Genomic DNA, 20,452 nt, shown 5'->3' on the forward strand with positions numbered 1-20,452 from the left:
TGCGCGCCATGGACCTGCTGGTGCGAACCCGCCCGTTTACGATGCGAGCGGAGCAGCGTGCCATTCCAGGAGGTGTTTGCATGCAGTCCTTATCAAGCGCGTTGGTGCCGCTACGAGGCCCGCAGAGCATGCACGGTCGCAGCCACGGCTCTGCTCAGCCATCCGCCATGCCAACAGTCAGCATGACAAACAGCATGACAAACGCATGCTGGCCGCAGCCCAGCACTGCATGCGGTTGCCGCTCTGTGCACATGGCTCATATCGTGGCATGCAAGCATTGTCATCGGTGCTGCCCCGCGTGCTGAAGCCCCATGCGCCCCTCGTTGCACCGCACCGGTTTAGGAGTTGCTGCGGCAGGGCGGCGCCGCACTGACCCAGTGCCCCAACGCGGAGCTGCTGCCACTGCTGCAGCAGGCCGTCTATGATGAGAGCGTTGGCCCTCGGCTGTTTTCAGACAATGCGGCGCTTGCAGGCCTCTGCTGCCGTCTGATTCATGTGCGCTGCTGTTGAGCTGCTTCGTGCACACCTGGCCGTTTGTGCACAGCTGGCCACGTGCGTTTGAAACTTCGCCTTTGCAACGTGGCATTGCATCCCAATAAGATCCAGAAAGTGCATTATAGGGACCATCCATGCACATCAACTCTATGTTGCGTGCCAACAACCCAAGCATGAACCCATGATCCATGCACGGCCCCCCAGGCGGTGGTCTGCTAACAATGCAGTAGTAGCTTACGGCGGGACATCACAATGCCCAACCATAACACCGCATACACTCCCCCCAGGCCTGCAAGACCATCACAGACGCGACTGATGTTGACCAAGCCACCGAGAACGAGATGCATTTCATACGATTTGCCTTTGGGCTCACGCCGCGGAGCGTCAGGTGGGCGGACCACTTGCTGCGGTGCCAAAGGATCCTAGGAGGCCAGCGCCCTCTGCGCATGCGTGTGTGGTCGCCAAGCTGCTGCCTGATGTCACGTGATTGTTGTGTGGCTGAGTCCTATAACATGGTCTCTAAGCCACAGGTTGCGCTGCATCTGTACCTTACCCCGCACCTACCAGCCCCGCGCTCATTGTTGCCGGCACCACCCACTGCCACATCTGCAAAACCCAAACCCGCAGCTCCTCCCTGGCCATTCGCATCCTTTACAAGTCCAAAGTCTTGAGCGTCCTGGAGCAGAGCATGGAGACGCTGTGGGACGTCGCGGACCAGGTGGAATGCGGCGTGGATCTGGCTGGAGTGTCGATGCACCACTGAATTTCTTCCCCAGCAACCTCGTATTGCCAGGTTCCCCCAATCTTGAGCCTGCGGCTGCTGAGGAAAGGCGCCGTCATCATTTGGGATTTGCCAATAATCCAAAGTCAGCGTGCCGCGCAGCCTCACGCCTGCCCCGACCCGCCTTCCACAGGTCGGTGCCGACAGCCCAGGTGTGGAGAATGCCCTGGGCTCCATGATACAGGCAGTGGATGACATGAGCTGCTACGAGTTCAAGCTCGCGCCGCGGGAAGACGGACGTGCGCCAAGCCAGGGTAAGCGGGATTGTCGATTTGCGCTAACACCCTGCATCCTGCTGTGCTGCAGAGCGCGCTGGTGTGCTGGTGGTCCCTTCTCGGGAACTTCAAGAGATGTATGCATCGTCCTGAGTCTCAGTCACACAACGCTGGTGCTTTACTGTACAATCCCATGAGCCTGGATGGCTCCAGGAGCGGGCGACCGCGGGACGCTGTAACAATCCTAATCCTAATCCTAATCCTTGAGCACTTGCCTGACACCTCGGTCCGGCCTGCGCAACCCTCGCAGTGCCGGCCGCGCTCGCATCCCAGCAGCCCGGCGGCCGCTCTACTGGGCGGGTGGTGCTCGGCCCCATCATGATTCCGCAGCTGATGCTGGTGCTGGGGCTCAATGAAAGGTGAGACCGGCTGTTGTACAATCAACCCGCTCGGACGAATATGGTTCTCAATACACGCCTGATGGCCATGCTGCTGTGCGCTGCACCGCTCATGCTGCCTTCATCTGCCTGATGCTTCTGCATTCCATGTTACCCATGGGCGACGCCCCATGCCATAACTCCCGCCCACCGCATTTCCTGCGCAGCACCACGCCGTACCTGCTGCGCCGGGACGCCACGTCCTGCCTCCTGACCCTGGCCACGTCCTCCAAGGCCAACCAGCGCGTCCTGCTGCGCCATGAGGCTCGCGAGGGCGGGCCGGGCGGCCAGCCGGAGGGCATGGCGCAGCGGCTGTGGGGCCGGCTGCTGCGGAGTTGCGGCGACTATCCCATGCAGGTGCGTCGCCGCATTGCAGGCGCTAGACATGCTGTATGCGTGGGCCACATTGAAACGCGTTCCGCCGTTTCCTCATCTTCAACGCAGCTCATAGACTGTGTCTGCGGCACAATCTCCAACATTTCAGCAGTACTGATCATGTGCTTCTTGTCGCTCTATTTCAACATCCACTACCCACCCCACTCTACTGGGCATGGGCCACACGCCCCTCCCCCTTCCAGCGCGACCTGGCTGAGCTGCTCTACCGCTGTGCGCGCAACGGACGCCCCGACCTCCACGCGCGCTTCCTGGGCGACCCGGAGCTGGCTGCCGCGTTTGATGAGGTGCTGGAGCAGGACCCCAAGGTGGGGCTCGCCTGGGTGATCAGGGGCCTGCGTGGGGTGCGAGGGCGTGCAGCCATGGAGTGTGTGCGTGCACGTGCGCGCGTGCGCGCGCGTGTGTGTGTGTGTGTTCGTGTGTGTGTGTGTGTGTGTGTGTGTGTGTGTGTGTGTGTGCGTGTGTGTGTGTGTGTGTGTGTGTGTGTGTGTGTGTGCGCGCGCGCGCGCCATGTGTACCGCTCGCCGCCCAGGGGCATGAGCCGCAACTGATCAGCGCAGCAAGTCCGTCAGCATGCTCCCTGCGCGTTCCCCAACCCAGCCGACGCCCTCCCTTGCGTCACAACCACTGCGTGCACAAACGTTGGACCCATCATCAAACCCTGTCTGTTCACCACTGCAGGACATCGACCTGAGCGCGGAGCTGCACCGCTTCCTGGGGCGCTACAATGAGCACTATCACGACCTCACGGGGTGGGGAGCAAGGCTAGCGCGGACGGCTTACATTTTTGATAGGGATTTCCCAGGCACATCCCAGGCAAAGCAATTATGCCCACCATAACAACCCCATGCACTATTGGGGCCGCCTGTGCTGTCACCCTCACGCTCTTCTTCCATCACAGGGTGGTCTCTCTTGAGGCCGACTCCATTGAGCTGGCCATGCCCTTCCTTGCACCAGAGGCGGGGCCTGAGGGCAGGCTGCTGCACCTGGGCCGCGGCCACATGACTTTCGCGGCACGCAGGGTGAGAGCGGGCTGCTGAGAGCGGGCTGCTGCATAGCAGCGTCTCCGCACACCATGTACCTTGGCTACTGTTTGGGCTTTGCAGATCCCAGGACCTGGCCTGCGGATATGAAATAGCAGTGGTAGGCGCCACACCACAGCTTTTTGGAGGTTGTCAAATAACTACACAGAAGATTAATCTTCTTTGCTGCCTTCTCACCTCCCCCCACCCCTAATGCCTGGCAGATCGAGGACGGCCAGGGCGGCGGCAACGGCGGGGAGGGTGGAGACGATGCGCCATTTGACTACTGTGACATCAATTATGGTAGGCTGTGGTTGATAATTGGTGGGGTGGGGGGCGCAGGCGTTCAGAGGCTTGCCTGTGTGTTGGGCTGCGGTGGCGGTTGATTTCGCAACACTACAGTATACAAATTGGTTTTTGTACTAGAAGGGGGCTCTCATGATGCTGTCAAGCTGCAGGGCTTGGGCCTGGACTGCAGTTCTTGGGGCGGGGGTGGCTGATAGGCGTGGGTCAAGGTGCAAGCGGACAGAGTCAACCAGGCTCTGCCATGAGAGGCGTGTTGTCTTGCGTGTTGCTCATAGTTGGCGCCTCTTCGTGCTTCTTGCCGCCTTGCATATTCGAGCCATCGCAGTCACCCCTGGCACAAACATCAAAACCAACGCCTCCCTGATCCTACGCCCCATTGCTTACACCGTGCATCAGGTAATATTGAGTCGCTGCGCCAGCTGGCGCCAACCCCTGGCAACGACCACGGCCCCCTGACATTTGACCTGCGACTGAGGGAGGCGCCAGCGCTGCTGGCGGCGCAGGCGGACGATGACACGATTTACCCCAGGTGCCCGTGATTTGTGTGACAGTGAAGCTCCAGAGCAACTGCCTTGCTTTTAATTACATTTAGGAGCACAAAATGTTGTCGCAACACTCCCTGTACTCATTGCACCTGGCATCCACTGGACCCAATGTAGTATGCTGCAACTGCAAACTCAAGCTTAATGTTGCTGCAACGACAAAGTGCTGCAGCCACCAACCCAAGCCCAAAATATCACTGCGACTGCCCACCCAAGCCTGAACACTCCGCCCTGCACCCAACACCCTCAATCACCCCTTCCAGGGAAAGCTACCGCGTACGCCTGGTGCTGGGCTGGAAGGCCGCCAACAAATTCAAAGCAGAGCTGCAAGAGGTGGGGCCCTTCGTCAGCAGGCTGCATGGGCAAGAGGATGTAAGGCACTCGGCTGCACTGGGGCCAGGGCCATTCGACCATCTCATTTGCTTGCTCGAGTGATGCCCGCTGGCACATGCAAGCACGGGATGGTTCATGTGACGCTGCGCCGTCGAGGCACTCACGGCCTTAGTATGCCCCTCACCGTTGACTGGGACAACATTCTTTGTCCTCACTCACCAGGGTCACAATCACCATGCACAACCCCTTGCCCCCCCGCCCCTACCACGCGCGCATGTGACCACAGGCAGGCGTGGCGATGCTCCTGCCCAGTGTGCATGGGGCGGCCACAGTGACTCAGGGCACCAATGGCAGCACGAGGTCCTGGATGAAGACGTCCATGTGAGGCTGAGAGGCTCGGGGGATTGGGGCCGGGGTGGTTTCGGGTCGATGGCATGGTCGTGGCAAATGTGCGGGCTTCGTGTCGCCTGCTGTTGTCGCTGCGCCAGAGGGTTTCAACGTGCGGTGCGCACTGGTGATCGCAGTGTATCGCATTGGGAGCAAGCGTCTCCCTTTTGAGTGTACCAAGGTTGGAGTTTTTGAGTCGACGAGCGTTGCGCCATGCAGGCCTGTCACTCCTTTCCGTCATTTTCTCACCTCATCCCCCTTACACACATGCACACCCTCCTGTTGGCACCGCAACAGCGCCACCATGGGCGCCAGCCGGGGCCAGCTGCCCCTGAAGCCTACTTGCGCCCAGGCCGCTGCCGCGGCTGCCAGCAAGGGCCCTCTAAACCTCCAGAGATCAGAGTTCAGCCCGGATCTGCCCCTAGACCGCGCAGACGGCACTCGAACCGGTGGCGGCCCGGCCGCCAACGGCGGCGGCGGCGCCGCTCAGATGGCTGCTGCTGCCGGGGACGGCGGCGGTCTGGGCGTGATGGTGCAGGCTGGGGCTTGGCACGGTCGTTCGCCGCTAGGCACCATGGTGACGCCGGCAGAGCAGGTGGTGAGCAAAGAATTGGATTATTATGGAACTTTGAATATCAGGGAGCGCCCTGGCGACTAGAAATGCATGCGAAGGGAATTTGAGCCGCCAGGACACATCGCAAACAGATACTGCTATGCTCCACTTGCACTGTTGATTGGGCTTGAACACTGAGCTGCACCCAACTTGCACCCATCGCAGCCCGCGGCGCGTTGCCAAACTACCCATTCATCCACGTATTTACCAAGCTGGTCGACCCACTCACTCGTCGCCACCCGCCCGCCCATCTGCCGCCAACCCACTCACTCCATCATCTGCCTGTGGTGCGCGCAGGTCCCCAACTACCTAGCGCCCTCCCTCCCAGACGCCACCACCGGCCACCCCACCGCTGGCGCTGCGGACCATCCAAAAGACGCCGACGAGGGCATGCGGGCGCCCGCCGCGCCAGCGGCTCCCGCCGCTGGTGGCGCCGCGGCACCCGACCTGGCGGCCGCGTCGCCCTACGACGGCGCCATGCCGCTGCAGGCGGCCCTGGCGCCCGGCCAGGCGGCGCCCGGCCTCGCTGACGAGGACTATTTGTTGGCGGACAACGACCTGGAGCAGCTGGTCAACGGGCACCCGGTGGCCAGCCTGCGCGCGCACACGCCGCTGGCGCGGCCCGCCCTCTCGGGGCCGCAGCTGGGGGCGTGTGAGGAAGCGGGGTGGGAGGAGGAGGTGACGGGGGCCGGGGCGCCGGCGCAGGCGGCAACGGCGCCGGCGCCGGCGGGGGCGCACGGGCGAGGCGGGCTCGAGGGGGCGGAGGGGCAGCAGAAGCAGGGGGGTCATGCGGCGCAGCACCTGGAGGGCGTGCAAGGGCAGGCAGCCGCAGCGCCACAGGCACGAGCCAATGGCAAAGGCAAAGCTGCCAAAGGTGGTGCCACGGCCAAGACAAAGGGTAAGGCCAGGGGAGCGGTCGGCGCCGCGGACGCGGCGGCTGGCAGGGCAGGGCGCAAGAAGGCCACGGCGCCTCAGGTGGGGAGGCCGGGCTCGGGTCAGGAAACAACACAAAGTGCCGCCCAAACGTCCGCCTGCTCCGCTCTCCTGGATGTACGGACCCGCTTGTGCTGAAATTCGCCTCACCCTCAGACTCCGCTTGTGTTGAGAGCCGTGCGCACCCCACAACGCGCCCTCCAGCCGCCTCCGGCCCGTGCGACGCGCCGCGGCGCCAAGGGGGCGGCAGCCAAGGCGGCTGAGGAGGGCACGCAGGACCAAATCGAGGTGACGCCGCCAGACGCAGCGCGCCAGAAGGCGCAGCCTGCCGCCATCGCTGCTGCTGGCGGTGTCCGCAAGCGCAAGGCGACGCAGCCGGCGGAGGAGGACGCCGCCGCCGTGCGCGGCCGCGACCAGGCCGCGCCGGCGCCCGCGGGCAAGGAGGAGACGCCGCATGGTCGCGGCAAGCGCCGCCAGGCAGGCACGCCGGCGGCGGCGGCGGCGGCCGGGGCGAAGCAGGCGCGGGCGGCGGGGGCTGGAGAGGAGGCGGAGGTGGACGGCGCTGGCCTGGCGTTTGGCGGCAACCTGCGGCCAGCTGCGGCGGAGGCAGTCAAGGGGACGGCGGCGGCGGCGGCGGGCCGAGGCAAGGGGGGCGGCAAGAAGCAGCAGCAGGAGCAGCGGGCGGAGCAAGAGGACTGGGTTCAGCCGGCGCGGGCAATGCCGGCTTGGATGGCAGAAGGTGCGGCTCGCCACGCAGGCATACATTACTTGGCGTCTCGCTTGGTTCCGCCGTGCATGTGTGACTGCCATCTGGAACTTGATGGGTGCGTCCCTGCAACCTGGCTCATGCTCATCCTCTCATTTCGCATCCTGTCCAACGCAAATGCGACCCACTTGGCAGGGCCGCCGCCCGCACAGCCCTGTGGCGAGCTCAGCGCCCTCAGCGACGACGACGACCAAAGAGAGGCCGGCCAGCCCCAGCCCCAGCCCGCACCCGCGCCCGTCCCTGCTGCCGCTGCGGCGCGCACCCCGCGCCGCGCGGCCCCCGCCGGCGCCGGCGCGTCGCCAGCCGCAACGTTTGGCCGCGGCAGCCGGCTCGGCGCGGGCGGTCGCCTCGCCAAGATGCAGGCGTCGCCTACGCCAACCCCGGGCAAGGCGTTCGCGCCGCCCGGCGCTGCAGCCGAGGCGGCCGCGGCCGCCCGTGTGGCGATGGAGGGGGCTGGCGGCGCTGAGGCCAGGGCGGCCAGGGGCTATAAGGCAGCCAAGGTGCGCCTGCTGTGGTCTGTCTGGTGGCATATCCAAACCTGACAGCTCAACAAGGTTGACCCTCTGAGCATACCTCGCCCCCTGCACTGCCCTCTGGGCTTGGCTTAGCATACTCATACAGAAAGCAAGTGAGCGCCAAGCGTCTGACGTGAACACCCGCCCCTTGCATCTCTTGCTCAGGCCAGCAGCGCCGCGGCGGCAGGCGGCAGTTTCAGCTTTGCTGTCCACCCCAGTGCCTCCCAGCCTGCCGGCGGTGCGGCGAAGCGCCCCGGCGCTCTGGCGGCCGTGGGCTCAGAGCCGCAGGAGGCCGGGTCGCCGTTCCTGCAGCTGGCGCAGAGGTGGGGGCCCGCACGGCATGTCGTCTGTTGATGTTGTAGCACGTGCATATTTGATTGCTGGGTCCCACTCAGTGACGACAGGTGTTGAGACATGACATCGACCAGGCAAAAGGGTTTCCAGTGGGAGCCCTGGGATGGTTTCACCCCCGCTGTGTTGAACCTCCGTATTGCGACCAGGGCTGAATCAGGCTTTGACCATACGCATTAGCCATTGCTGACACAGTGTGGGTGTGGCGGCGGTGACCATCCTTTACACGCAATACTGGCTTCACTGAACCCGCCACAACCTAGGAACTTACAGGCTTCCGATGTGTGGCGCACAAAGTGCTTCCAAACCCATGCATCTAAACACCAACCGGCGCAAGACCTCCCATGCTCCGCCCATACACCGTCACCCATCCTCGCTGGCAGGCCCCCCGACGAGTCCGCGCCCGAGTGGGACCTGCCCAACGGCGATGGCGGCGCCCCTGCCGCCGCCGCGCCCAAGGCACCAAAGCCCCGCCACGCAGCGAAGCCGGCGGAGGCAGTTGCGGCGTGCAGCAAGCAGCAGCAGAAGCAAGTGAGCAAGCAGGAGCGGGCGCGGCCAGCATCGCCGTATGAATTCGACATGGGAGGCTCAGACGAGGAGGGCGAGGGTGGCAAGGCGCGCAAGCCGTGGCAGCAGCGCGGCCGCGCGCGCCAGGCAGAGGTTGAGGAACCGAGCAGTGAGGAGGAGGAGAGCGCCAGGGAAGAGGCCGACGAAGATTTTAGGCCAAGGGGCGCCGCAGCAAAGGGCAGGGGTGCCAAGGGCAGGCAGCCCCCCGCTAGCAAGAAAACGGCGGCGATGGAGGAGGACAAGCACGAAGAGGGTGCGGCGGCCAAGGGCAGGGGGTCCAAGGGGGCAGCCAAGCCGCCAAAGGCCCCCAGGGGCGCTGGCGGCAAGGCCGCCGCCAAGGGCGGTTGCAAGAAGGCAGCGGCGGCGGCGACGGGCGCGGCGGAGGAGGAGCAGCCCGAGCAGGAGACTGGGGCGGCGGCAGCAGCTGCGGCCGGCGTCACTTCCGGCAGGGCGGCTCGCGCTTCCAAGACCAAGGTAGGACAGTGTTTCTAGAGCGCAGGTTGGGACTCGCATGTATGACTCGCTGACAAAATTCATGTGCCTGATAAATGCGGCATCGCGTTGTGGCGACACAAGTGCCTCGAGCGCTTGTGTGTCCCGGGCCCCCCCACAACGCAGGCCCCCCCCCAATCCCGTATCAACGCCCATTCCATAGGCCCTGGAAGCCCTCCACCGCCAGCAGCACCAGCAGCAGCAGCTCTCTCTGGAGTTGCGCAGCAACAGCCAAGACCTGGAAAACTTGCCGCCCTCCGCGGGGGGTCGCAGTGACGGAGCCGCGGCGCGCGCGCAAGTGGGGGTGCCCGGCGATTCCACGGCTGCAGAAGAGGAGCAGGCGGCCGCGCAGGACGCCGGGTTCGGGCTGGAGGAGGGCGGCGCTTACGATGATGGTGCCGGCGTCACGGCGGCGGCAACTGAGGAGGAGCAGCAGGAGCTCGGGCGGCCCGACGGGCGGGACGTGCCCCCGCTGGCCAAGCACGGCCTTTCACCGCTCCCGGCCAACCTCACTGGCGCCAAGGGCGCCGGCAGCCCGCCCCACCCGCTGCCCCAGCTGCACCCGCCCATCAAGTCCCTGGCCAGCCTGGACACAGGCCCAGGTGCCGCTGCCGCCGCCGCCGCCGCCGCTGCGGCGGAGCAGCCAGTCCTGAAGCTCGGGCGCCTGTCCGCCCCCAAGACAGCCGGCGGGCGGCGCGTGACGGACGCCACCCCGACAGCCGACGACGCCGCCGTCCTCGCTCCTAGCACCCGCCGCGGCGCGGCGCCCGCGCCCGCGGCTGCCGCGGGGCCGGCGGCGGCCGCGCCGCGGTTTGCGCTGCGGCAGCCCACGTATGCTGGCGGGGCCTGGGCGGCGGAGGGCGAGGTGGACGAGATAGAGGACACGCAGACAGAGCTTGCAAAAGCGGCTGCCGCTGCCGGCGCCGGCGCCAGCAAGAGGCACCTCAGCGGCCTACCGCCGCGGCCCGCGGTGCCTGGCTCGAGGCCCGCCCCGGGCGCGCTGCCCGCGCTTGCGGACCAGCAGGGCCACGCATTCGAGGGGGAAGGGGCACAGGCGGATGGCGCGGCTCGCAAGCGCCAGAGGCTGATGGCGGCGGACGACGCCGCGGCGCTGGCCGGTTCGCCAGACTCCGAGGGGGCGGGCGGGCCGCCTTCGCCGGGCAGCAGCGCCGGCACAGAAGGCGGCGACGAGCTTGCGGCGCTGCTGCGCGGCGGCCGGCCACCGCAGCGGTCTGCCGGGCTGCCGCAGCTGCCAGGGATGAGGCCGGAGGCAACGCCGTTGGTGGGTGCCTGCGATGTGGGGGAGGTCTGCTCGTCAATCTTGAAGGCAGAAGCCCAGGAGATCCCTGTATGTGCCGCACATGGACCTCCTGCCCTCAACTTCTTGCCTCATGCACTTTCAAGCCCCTCAGATTCACAACTGCATGGCAATATCGCCCACAATCAGGTCGCGACTGGCGACGCCACCATAACCAAGAAGCTCGCGTTCACCGCCGCCGCCGGCCCCAAGGCCCACGCCGGCGCCCGCCTGCTGCCCGTGCTGCCGATGTCAGCGCGCGCCGCGGCCGGCGTCCCCCGTGGCGCCGGCGCCGCCGCCAAGGCCGGCGGCGGGCGCGGGGCCAGTGGCCGGGGCGCGGCTGCGCGCGGCCAGGGGCGCGGGCGCACTCGCGGCGGCCTGGGGCCGCTTGGGCTCACCCTTGGTTTTGGCGCCGAGGAGGAGGAGGAGGGGCGTCGTGCAGTGCCTCAGGGCTGTGGCGGCGCCGGAGCGTACGGGGTGGTTGGGGACATGAGCGAGGACGAGGACGAGGAGGGCGGAGACAGCCAGCAGGCGCTGTCCATGCTGGGGCAGCTGCTGGGCAGTGCCCTGGGGGGCGGCGACAGGTGAGCGCTCTCTGGGGATTTGATTTGCAACAGGCACCCTGTTGGGGGAGAGGGCCACCCGCACATAGGGAAGGCGAGGGCCCTTTTCAGGCGGGCATGAGGAGTGCAACCCGACAGCTCAAAAATACCGTTGGGACCAAGCCAGCCGCACTGCTGGCCCTGCATCAGGTCGCAGGTCTCATTCTTGATTGCACCTGCCTCCCTCTCTTTCTCCGATCTGCGCCGCCCACCACAGCGATGCGGACGAGGATGGCGGGGAGGTGGTGGCGCTGCAGCAGATGCTGGCACGCGCCGCTGGTGCCAAGAAAGCCGCCGCTAGGCGCCAGGAGGCGGCTGTTGTCCAGGTGACTGCGCAGGCGGTGCAGCCATTGATAGTGTTGCAACAGGTTGGGGCGCATGGACGAGCAAACCTGCCTGGGCCTGAACCCTGGCAGCCCTTGGCAGCCCTTGGCAGCTGTCACACCGCCACACAGGGGCCTGGTGCAAAGAGCCCTTGATGTCGCCAAGTGACGCACGTCTCACCATTGAATCCCCCCAGGAGGTGCAGGCCGCCATGGCCGCCAAGGCGTCGGAGCTGGGCGCTGCGCTGCGCGCGGAGGAGAAGCAGCTGGCGGCAGCGGCGTCGGGGAGGCTGGCGCGGGCGGCGGCCGCCCTGGAGGAGCGCGCCACGGCCATGGCCGCGCTCAGGGACAGGTGTTTGTTCGGGGGGGGGGGCACGGGTTTGCTCTGCATTGGCAGGTGCAGGCGGAAGCTGCACAGCCTGCTGACTCTGGCGTTTGCGTTGCCTTGCAAGCTCCCCCCACTCCTTCTGGGCCCGGTGTGAACTGGTGTGGTTTGTGCAGTATGTTTGTGAGAACACTGCTTTCACGCAACAGGTTTGAGGCCGAGCTGCGCGCCATGTGGGATGACTACAATGACCATTACTCCGAGGTGGAGACTATCAAACAGGTGGGATGATGTTGCATGTGCTTGTTGAGGTTCGGGACTGAAGGGAACTCGTTGAGATGTAGATGGTCGTGGCTCGACTTGCCAGGCGGCAGCACCAAGGGGTGGAGCACACATTCTGCAGCTGCCGCGTCACTCACCCGGATGACACCCCCAGATCACCTGACTCCCGCTTGCCATGCACCTCCCAAGGACCTATCAAGCACATTTCCCTCCCACTTTGCCCTTTCAACCAACCCGCAGGAGCTGGAGGCAGCCCTCACAAAGCGCCGCGCTGGCGCGAAGCGGCGGATCGCCGCGCTGCAGGCTGAGGGCGACGCGCTGCTGGCCGACGCACGCTCGCGCATCCAGCGGCGGCGCAAGCGCGCGGGGAAGCTGCCGCAGCTCGCTGCGCTTCTGAAGCAGTTTGTGTGATCAGCGAGCAAAGCATGATTCTACCTACATAGCCTTGCCAGTCTGTCGATTGATAGGAGGGATTGCTTGATGCTTGGGTGGCAATTTTTCATCCGACGTGGAGAAATCACTTATGTATGACTTCTGTAACGCGGGCGATTGACCGACCAGGGCGAGATGCATGGTTGACCTATGGAAGGATTGCACTGGCATTTTGTCCCATGCGAGTGCGTGCGCTCAAAGGGCATGCTTTGCAATTGTGATGCCATTTTGGGTGCACGGTATTGCTCAAGGCTGAATCAAAGCATCACGTCTGCTGCTTCATGTCCATTCTGCGCCTTTTGAGCACGGAGTGGCGAAGGTTGCCCGTCCTTCTGCCGCCGCTGCCGCCGTCGCTGCTGCCGCTGCCGCCCGCCGCGCACGTAGGTCTGCCAGAGTTCCTGAGAAAGATACCGCATTGTGGGTTGTGGGCAACGAGGTGGCTGTGTGAATTTACTCACTACCGTACGCCGATTGAAGAGTCAATTTCTCGACCTTCACGTAGACAATTTATACCAGCAGTATTCCCCCCTTCGCAACACACATTGAGCAGATCCGAGCTCATACATCAGTGCTTCGTTCACGACTTCCAGATCAACAAAATCGCGCTCAATTCAAAGTCGGACGCGCTGCTCTCCTCGCACGGTGACCTGTGTGCACACCTAGCGCTGGGCTTGATCAATCAGCCGTAGTGATCAACAGGGCAAGCAGTGCAGACACACACCGCAGCGGGATCGCGCGCTGCCGCACATCAGCACCATCAGCATGGAGCCCCTGCGCTTCGAGCGCCTGATCCGCCTGCTTTCGGACGGAAGTGCAGCCGCCAGTATGCTGGACCGGGAAGTGATGCACTTTGAGGGCCGCCTCTCAGCTGTTACAGCCACGTTCTGGCAGTCCGTGCGGCCCCACACCATGCGCCGCCTGGCGCTGCTCGTGGCCGACGGCCCTAACGCGGGGGCCGCTGCGAGGTTGATGCATGCTTGCTCTCCGCACTTGACGGGACGTCGGGATGCCGCAGCGGCGTTGTCTGGGCTGCAGGTGGCAGCGGTCGCGCAGGCAGCGGCGTCTGCGTTTGTTCACGTGCATACCACGAGCTCAACCCGGGAGAAGGACCGGCTCGTGGACCTGGCAATGTTGATGAACCTCTGCTTTGCGGATGTGCCGCTCAATCCCCTTGGCACCAGCCAGACCGGTGGAGTCTTGCATGGAACGTCCAAGGGCCGCGTCCAGGCAGCCCTTGATGCCGCTCCCGGCCTCATCACTGCACTCCTCCGCTCCGCAGTCCCCGCGTGCACCGACGATTGGCCCTCTATTTCGCTGGGTTCAATAGCCATACTAGTAGCCGGGCTCGTGTGCTGTGCCTTGACGACACGTGGCCCCTGCGTGCCTGCCGGGCTCGCCGCGCTGATCGACGCCTCGGCGGTTGACCTCGCGACCCTTCTGGCGGCCTGGGCCCCGGGCCGCCCATGCGCGCGTGCATCGGCCGCGCCAGGATCTGCTGACGACGTCTTTGTCGCGGACAGCCTGCGCCTGCTGGCGGCGTGCGCGGTCGAGCGCCACGGCAGCACATGCAAGGTGATCCTCGCCAGCCCTGACGCTGTGGAGTGCATCGCGGCCGGCCTGCTGCGCGGCTCACCCTTCCTTGGGCCCCCGCCCCCTGACGCCGCCCTGAGGACTCTCGGCATTTTGTTTGGACACGACAGACCGCTTGCTGCAGAGGTGTGCTGCAACGCGGGGGGCGGCGTTGCCGTCAAGTACATGTTGCAGCTGGCGGCAGGCTGCGCGGCGGCCTACAGGAATAGCGGCAGGCTCGCGTGCACAGGCTGCCCAGAATCAATGTTCTCAAGCCCCAGCCATGCACAGCGTCTCATACCGTATGCAGCTCAACAACTGGCGTTCGCACTGGACAGCCCCTGCGTCTTCATGCGCTGCATGCACCAGATCCCTGCGGCGCCAGCGCTCGTGTGCACCATGCTGCGCGACGGGCTCAAGGGGGCGGCGCTGCCCATAGCACGCGTCGCCTGCGAAGTCGTTTGGAGGGCGTTTCTCAGCCGCCACCACCAGCCTCTACGTGACACCTTTGTGCGGCTGGGCGTTTGGCCGCTGCTGCAGCGCGTGCTGGCGTCGGACTCTGCCACAGCCACCATGCGGTGCGCCGCCGCAGAGGCGGCGCTGCTGCTGCTTTACTGCGCGGAGGACGCGGCGCACGGCCCCGCCGAGCGCCAGCAGCTGGCGCGCCCGGCGTGGCACTCGCTAATTTCCGAGGCAACATCCTTTGGGGGTCGCGGCCCTGGCCCCGAGGCGGCAAGGAGCCACTTCCTGCAAGCCGCCCTTGCTTGCAGCCCCGCGTGCCTGCCTGATCTGGCCGCGCATCCGGGCGCGCTGACAGTGGCGGCGGCCGCTGCTGTGTGCGCGCCACCGCGCTATGGCGCCGCGGGACAAGGGCTGGAGCTGCTGGAGCAGCTGGCCGCCTGTGCATGGCGCGACCAGGGCGGCGCGGAAGGTCAAGATGGCGTCGTCAACAGCAGTATTGGGACGACTTCCTGGTCCAAGCTGGACGAGCAGGCCTTGGCATTGGTGCATCCGACCTTCGATGCCAAGGCGCGCGACGCGCTGCGCATGCTGGAGCGGCACCCAGACGGCCGCATCGCGGCCAGCGCGCGCGACGCGCATGCCATGCTGGTGGGGGCCCAGCTAGACGTGTTTGGGCTGGTTCGCGACGAGAGGACTGGGGACGACAGGCTGCAAAACGCGCAGCAGCGGCCAATTTCAGGAGTTGGTGGAGCAGTGGCGGCGGCCGCAGCGGCGGCGGCACCGGCGCCGGCGGCATCAGGGAGCCAGCCAGAGGGCCGTGAGGCGCAGGACGCCCTGGAGGAGCAGGACCAACAGCTGGGCGCTGACGGGTCAGTGTCAGCGGGAGCGCCGGCACCAGAGGCGGCAGCGCCAGTGGGCCAGCGCAGGGCGTCGCAGCCGCGCAGGGCCTGCGCCACGTGCGGGAAGGCCGCGGGCGAGGACGGTGTGAAGCTGCAGCGGTGCTCGGGCTGCGACGCCGCGCGCTACTGCGGCAAGGAGTGCGCCAAGGCAGGCTGGAAGGCGGGGCACCGCGAAGAGTGCAAGGCGGCGCAGCTGAAGAAGCAGCAGGCAAAGGCGGGGCAGGAGTGAGCGGGCGCTTTGCTGTGACCATTCAATCAAGTCGTGAAGTCAGGTTCATGTGTTTAGGTAACCAGACCTTATTTACTGCCGCTACAGCTCAGATCACAGCAGTTGTGGTGCAAGCCAGCAGCAACCTCGACAAGCAAGTCAGCTGAAATGCTTGGCCTCCCGGCAAAAGCACATGACGGACGTTGCCCCTACATCACGCACAAGTGCTCCAAAGAGCACATTGACCAAGCATTTGCAAGGCAACCGTGAAGCTGTCAATGCGGGAAAGCAGCAGTGAAGGCTCGCCAGTTGACTCTATCTGGAAAAACCCAGCGGACTCGCGTCACAGCAGCTCAACACAACAATTTTGGCGCTGTACACTGCAACGTACAAAGCCAGACACACGATGTGCATGCATGAAAACACGTATGAGTGGATGCACTTCAGAGAACAGGCAACAGTGACGCGCATGTTGCCACAACGCCTCCATGGCTTCGTTGGCGCCACAAGACACACAGGCACGCCAGAGCCACAGCGTGCGTTTGCTATGGCCATTCGCAAATGATTGGATATGTTGTGTGATAACAGGCCCTATCGCGGCTGTTGTGATGTGCCGTTGTCCGCGGGCCTGCCTGTAAAGGGATGAGTATGTGTTTGTCGCTCATGCGCTTGGGGCGCAGCACGGGCAGCATGCTGCTGTCAAATTGACACCCGGTGCCTTGTGACTCCATACACTAAGCGCGAATCAACCGCACACAAACACATGCTAAATACGATTCAACGAACGCGTAGCGCAGTCCGAATACTCACTTGCAGATCACCACCTGCAGCGCGTTCAATGGAGGAGGAGGCACTGACGGAGCTTGAAAAGCAGCGGTTGCAAAGAATCAGGGAAAATAGAGCGCGGCTGGAAGCGCTCCAGCTGCCCGAACTCACTGCAGCAATCGTAAATGAGCAACGTCAAGAGCAGCAGGCGGCCAAAGAGGCCAAGGAAGCCAGGTACAGGCCCGATCCCTCGGCCAAGCGCCGGCGATCGAGCCGCGCAGCTGCTGCCGCTGCGTCGGCGCGCTTGAAGCAAGCGGCTGCCCTCGGCACAGGTGCGCAGCCCAGACACCACTCTTCACACGTGCCACCGCTGCTGCACGTACACGTCGTGCAGTACCTGCAACGCCTCCTCAGCTGCCTCGCTTCCCGTGTGTGGCAAGGCCCGAGCACTTGGACTGGCCGGACTCTGAACGTCTGGTTTGCATGCCTTCTCGCAGGGGGTGCCGACAGCAGCCGCAGCGACAGCAGCAGCGGCAGTGGCAGCGACAGTGAGGATGAGGACGAAGAACAGGGATTCAGCCAAGGCGCGGGCGCGGCAAACAACAAACGGCGCGGCGCGACGGCGCCTTTGACCGCGACGCCCAGCAAGCGGCAGCGCGGCGCGGGAGACGACAGGGGCGGGGGCAGCACTCCTGCTCGGCGGCGTCGCGAGGAGGAGGATTACTGCCCATCTTCCGGGTCAGAATCCGACCAGCAGGATGAGGAAGAGGAAGAGGAGGACGAGCAGGATGAGGATGAGGAGGAGGAGGAGGACGAGGGCGGGCGCGCCAGGGGGAAGCGGGCAGAACTCACACGGGGCCGGCAGCGGCAAGGCAGCGGCAGCAGCGGCGGGCGAGGCGGCAAGGCGGAAGGCAGCCGCAGCGCTAAGGGGGCTCGGGGTCTCGGCGCCGGCCGTGGTGGGGCCGGGGGCAAGCGCGGCACGCCGGCTCGGCGGCGCAGTGGTGCTGCGCTGCTGGCGGCGGCTGACGAGGAGGGGGCCCTCGCGGCAGCTGCTGTCACCGCGCTCGGCCCCAGTGGCGGCGGGTTTGGCGGCGGCTTCGATGCCGCCGGCAGCCGCGGCGGCGGTGGGGGTGAGGAGGACGAGGACTGGGAGCTGCAGCTCGCCCTTCAGATGTCATTGCAGGAGGCAGGTGACGGCGGCGAAGCAGGAGAAGAAGCCCGTCGCAGCGGCGCAGATGGAGGCGACGCGCAGGGAACGGGCGCTGACGCCCTTGCCAGGGCCGACGCGCCGATCGATTTGACGATGCAAAGCGGCGGCGAGTCGGACGGGCGGCGGCTTGGTCCTGGTGGTGCCGCTGCCGGCAAGCCCGGCCAGCAGCAGCGAGAACAGCAACAGGCTGCACCTGACGAGCGGCGCGGCAGCTCAGGTACAGCAGAGGCCGGCCTTCCCCAAGGGGCAGGACGCCTTGACGAGCAGCTGGGCAAAGCATGGCAGGGGGACAACGGCGGCGGCGCCGAGGCCGCGGATGGTGGCGGGAAAGCCAATGGCCGCGGCCGCGGCAGCAAGCAGCGGGGCCGTGGCCGTGGCCGCGGCCGCGGCCGTGGAGCAGAGGCGCGGCCCCTCAGCCGTGCGGACGCGGGCGAGCTGTTCCTGCGCCTGCAGCGCGGCGCCAGCGGCGCGACGGTGTCCAAGGCGCAGCTGGCGCGCGCTTGCGAGGACCTGGACGTCGACGCGGACGACGATCTGATCTGCGACATGATCTCGTACGCGCGCGATCTGGAGGCGGGTGGCGAGGGGCTATGCTTGGATGGTGCATCTGCGGGCGGCCTGCTGTCGAGGGCCGCTTTCTTACGGGTGGTGGAGCGCGTGGTGGGCTTGATTGACGAGTGACATGCCCACTTGCACTGCAGGATGATAGGTCGCTGCCCTGAGAACTTGATGATATGATGACGAGAGTGCTCAGCCCTGCTGGCTCGATAGGAGTGCAGAGTGGAGCTGCCGTGTTGCTGTCCTCGCCGTGCTTCCTGCTTCTTTTTGCTTATTGCATTATCGCGCTGCGCCTGCCCTCTGCAGCCACGCCGATGTTGCCCAATTGTGGTGAAAAGGATTTTATTGATGCCTTTTGGATCAAGGTCATAACAAGTTACAGTACTGTATCAGTAGCAAAGACGTTGTGGTTCTGATCAGGAGTACGCATGCGGGTGTGCCAAATTGTGAAGGTGTGCTGCGACACGAGACAGGCGGCAGCAGCAGCAGCAGCCGCGTGGGCAGGTGTGTTGCAGACAGTGGCGCTCGTGAATGGGCATGCGAGTGCAGGGGGAGGGGCACCGCAGGGCCTGCGTCCTGCCTCAGCTCATCCAGTCCTGTGCAGTGGCGCCGCCAGATGGCCGCTGCTCCACCTTTTTCGCCTCCTTGACCGACTTGATGGCGGCGCGGCCGACCGCGCTCCGCTCAAACTGGGCCTGCCGCGCCTCCGCCTGCGCAGCAGCAGTCCGTGGTTCAGGTTCCGGACAGTGGGGCATCCGTCACCCCACCAGGCCGCACTGGCACCGCAGCGGGAGAGGGGACGCGCAAGACAGGTGCTGCCGCATCCGCGCCACCGCACCTGGGCCGCCGCCCGCTCCCGCGCCTCGCGGTCCCGCTCCGCTTGTAGGGGGTCGTCCCTGTGAGGGGCGGGGGGTCGCCAGTTTGCCCCCGGAGAGGGGGGGGTCTGATCATTGCGCTTCAGCACATTTGGCATCGGTGGCATCAGCGCGGGTCACTTGCTGCTGCCCAGCAATGCGCGGCTGGTATGGCAAAGCAGCAAGGGTGTCAGGGCGGCTACGCGCCTGTACTCCTCGTACTTTGGCCGGGCTCCCCCACAGCAGCTGAGGCATGCGCCCATGGCGGCGCTTTTGGGTGAAGGCGGGTGACGAGGGAAGGCGACCTCGCCCGAAGCAGCGTTCAGCTGCGTGAGTGGCCCGGGGAGTTGGAGGGGATCTGGGCCCGTGCTTTGCGTCGTGAGATGGGTCGTGCGCACGGCAGCAATACGCCTTGTGGAAAGCACCCGGGGGTGAAGCTCTGTTCGTGTCAGAGAAAATGTGTGGGCCTCTGCGCATGTCAGCTGGACCTTTCCGAGTATGTTGCTTTCATCAAACTTAGGTGTTTGTAGATCGACTTGTCAGATCCACAGTGACTCGGGCACGGTGGTGCAGTGACTCCCAACAGCCTATCAATAGAGTTCCTGTCGTGCACGTCCGTGCGTGAATCTCACAGCTGCGACAACAGCTCGTCGCAACCCGCACGGCGCCCCGCCACATTGGCTGGCACCTTCGAACGCCGCCTGGCTTCCCAGGGGGGCCCGCTGCCACCATGGTTTGTGTCCTGATGGTGGCTGAGAAGCCCTCCCTCGCGGCTTCGATCGCGGGGTTTCTTAGCCAGGGCACCGCATGCGCCCGCCGTGGCTCCGTCGACGTCCACGAGTGGGACGGCGCGTTCCGCGGAGCTCGGGCGTCGTTCAGGATGACGTCAGTCTGTGGCCACCTGCTGTCCCTCGATTTCCCGCCGAAATACAACAGCTGGGACAGGTAAGAATGGATGAAAGGGGGGCTGGCGAACACAGCAGCACGTCGCCTTATTCTGGAAGGGTGGCAGGCGCTGGTTGGCGGCGGCACCATGGTTCGCCCTTGTTGGTGCCTTTGCCTGCGCTTTCAAGATCCATGTCGGCAAGAGCCATGTTGTGGCGGCCTGAACCACGGCGTCCATGATGCTTTGATACACCTTCATGCTCAACTGCTGCCATTCCCCCAAGGGTTGACCCTCTGGAGCTGTTTGATGCAGAGACGGTCAAGAACGAGTCAAACCCCAAGGTGGGCTGCAGCACCCCAAACGGGGTGCGATCCACCCCGTCTACAACTCGACATGGCGCTCTGCAGCAGACACGATAGGCGCTCGCTTGCCAGCGCCGCAGCATTCATGTACCATCGCTGTCGGTTGTTGGGCCGCCCACGCGCGCTTTGCGGCTTGGGGCACCCAAGCAGACCTTTGTTCCTCGGCGATGGCCAGATGAGCTGAGTCGCCCCCCAACAACAGCACTGAGCTGACATGACTGTGCAGCCCCTGTGCCGTATCTCTGCACTGCAGATTTTTGCCTGCGGGTG

General features: G+C 65.2%; 4 protein-coding genes across 4 annotated transcripts; 3 read left to right on the forward strand and 1 right to left on the reverse strand.

Annotated features, from left to right (window-relative positions):
• Positions 1 to 8: 8 nt before the first annotated feature.
• MNEG_1702 (hypothetical protein) lies at positions 9 to 12,388 on the forward strand (the record flags this gene model as incomplete). Its single annotated transcript, XM_014049822.1, has 26 exons — positions 9 to 20; positions 343 to 495; positions 783 to 883; positions 1,123 to 1,213; positions 1,410 to 1,530; positions 1,802 to 1,910; positions 2,096 to 2,285; positions 2,507 to 2,629; positions 3,003 to 3,073; positions 3,223 to 3,343; positions 3,568 to 3,646; positions 4,046 to 4,178; positions 4,455 to 4,524; positions 4,811 to 4,905; positions 5,209 to 5,509; positions 5,822 to 6,499; positions 6,662 to 7,196; positions 7,359 to 7,723; positions 7,904 to 8,061; positions 8,473 to 9,130; positions 9,312 to 10,430; positions 10,596 to 11,029; positions 11,265 to 11,373; positions 11,568 to 11,722; positions 11,905 to 11,977; positions 12,218 to 12,388. The coding sequence occupies 26 exons, from the start codon at positions 9 to 11 to the stop codon at positions 12,386 to 12,388; spliced, it is 6,225 nt and encodes a 2,074-aa protein (XP_013905276.1).
• Positions 12,389 to 14,551: 2,163 nt separating this feature from the next.
• MNEG_1703 (hypothetical protein) lies at positions 14,552 to 15,568 on the forward strand (the record flags this gene model as incomplete). Its single annotated transcript, XM_014049823.1, has 1 exon — positions 14,552 to 15,568. One exon carries the CDS (start codon positions 14,552 to 14,554, stop codon positions 15,566 to 15,568), a length of 1,017 nt encoding a protein of 338 aa, XP_013905277.1.
• Positions 15,569 to 17,615: 2,047 nt separating this feature from the next.
• Positions 17,616 to 18,203, forward strand: MNEG_1704 (hypothetical protein; the record flags this gene model as incomplete). The annotated part of the gene is made up of 1 exon (XM_014049824.1): positions 17,616 to 18,203. One exon carries the CDS (start codon positions 17,616 to 17,618, stop codon positions 18,201 to 18,203), a length of 588 nt encoding a protein of 195 aa, XP_013905278.1.
• A 458-nt stretch (positions 18,204 to 18,661) lies between these two features.
• Positions 18,662 to 19,666, reverse strand: MNEG_1705 (hypothetical protein; the record flags this gene model as incomplete). The annotated part of the gene is made up of 3 exons (XM_014049825.1): positions 18,662 to 18,790; positions 18,919 to 18,976; positions 19,623 to 19,666. 3 exons carry the CDS (start codon positions 19,664 to 19,666, stop codon positions 18,662 to 18,664), a joined length of 231 nt encoding a protein of 76 aa, XP_013905279.1.
• Between the last annotated feature and the right edge of the window lie 786 nt (positions 19,667 to 20,452).

The sequence above is a fragment of the Monoraphidium neglectum genome (assembly GCF_000611645.1).
Source record: "Monoraphidium neglectum strain SAG 48.87 unplaced genomic scaffold scaffold00176, whole genome shotgun sequence".
In the NCBI taxonomy this organism is placed as follows: domain Eukaryota; kingdom Viridiplantae; phylum Chlorophyta; class Chlorophyceae; order Sphaeropleales; family Selenastraceae; genus Monoraphidium; species Monoraphidium neglectum.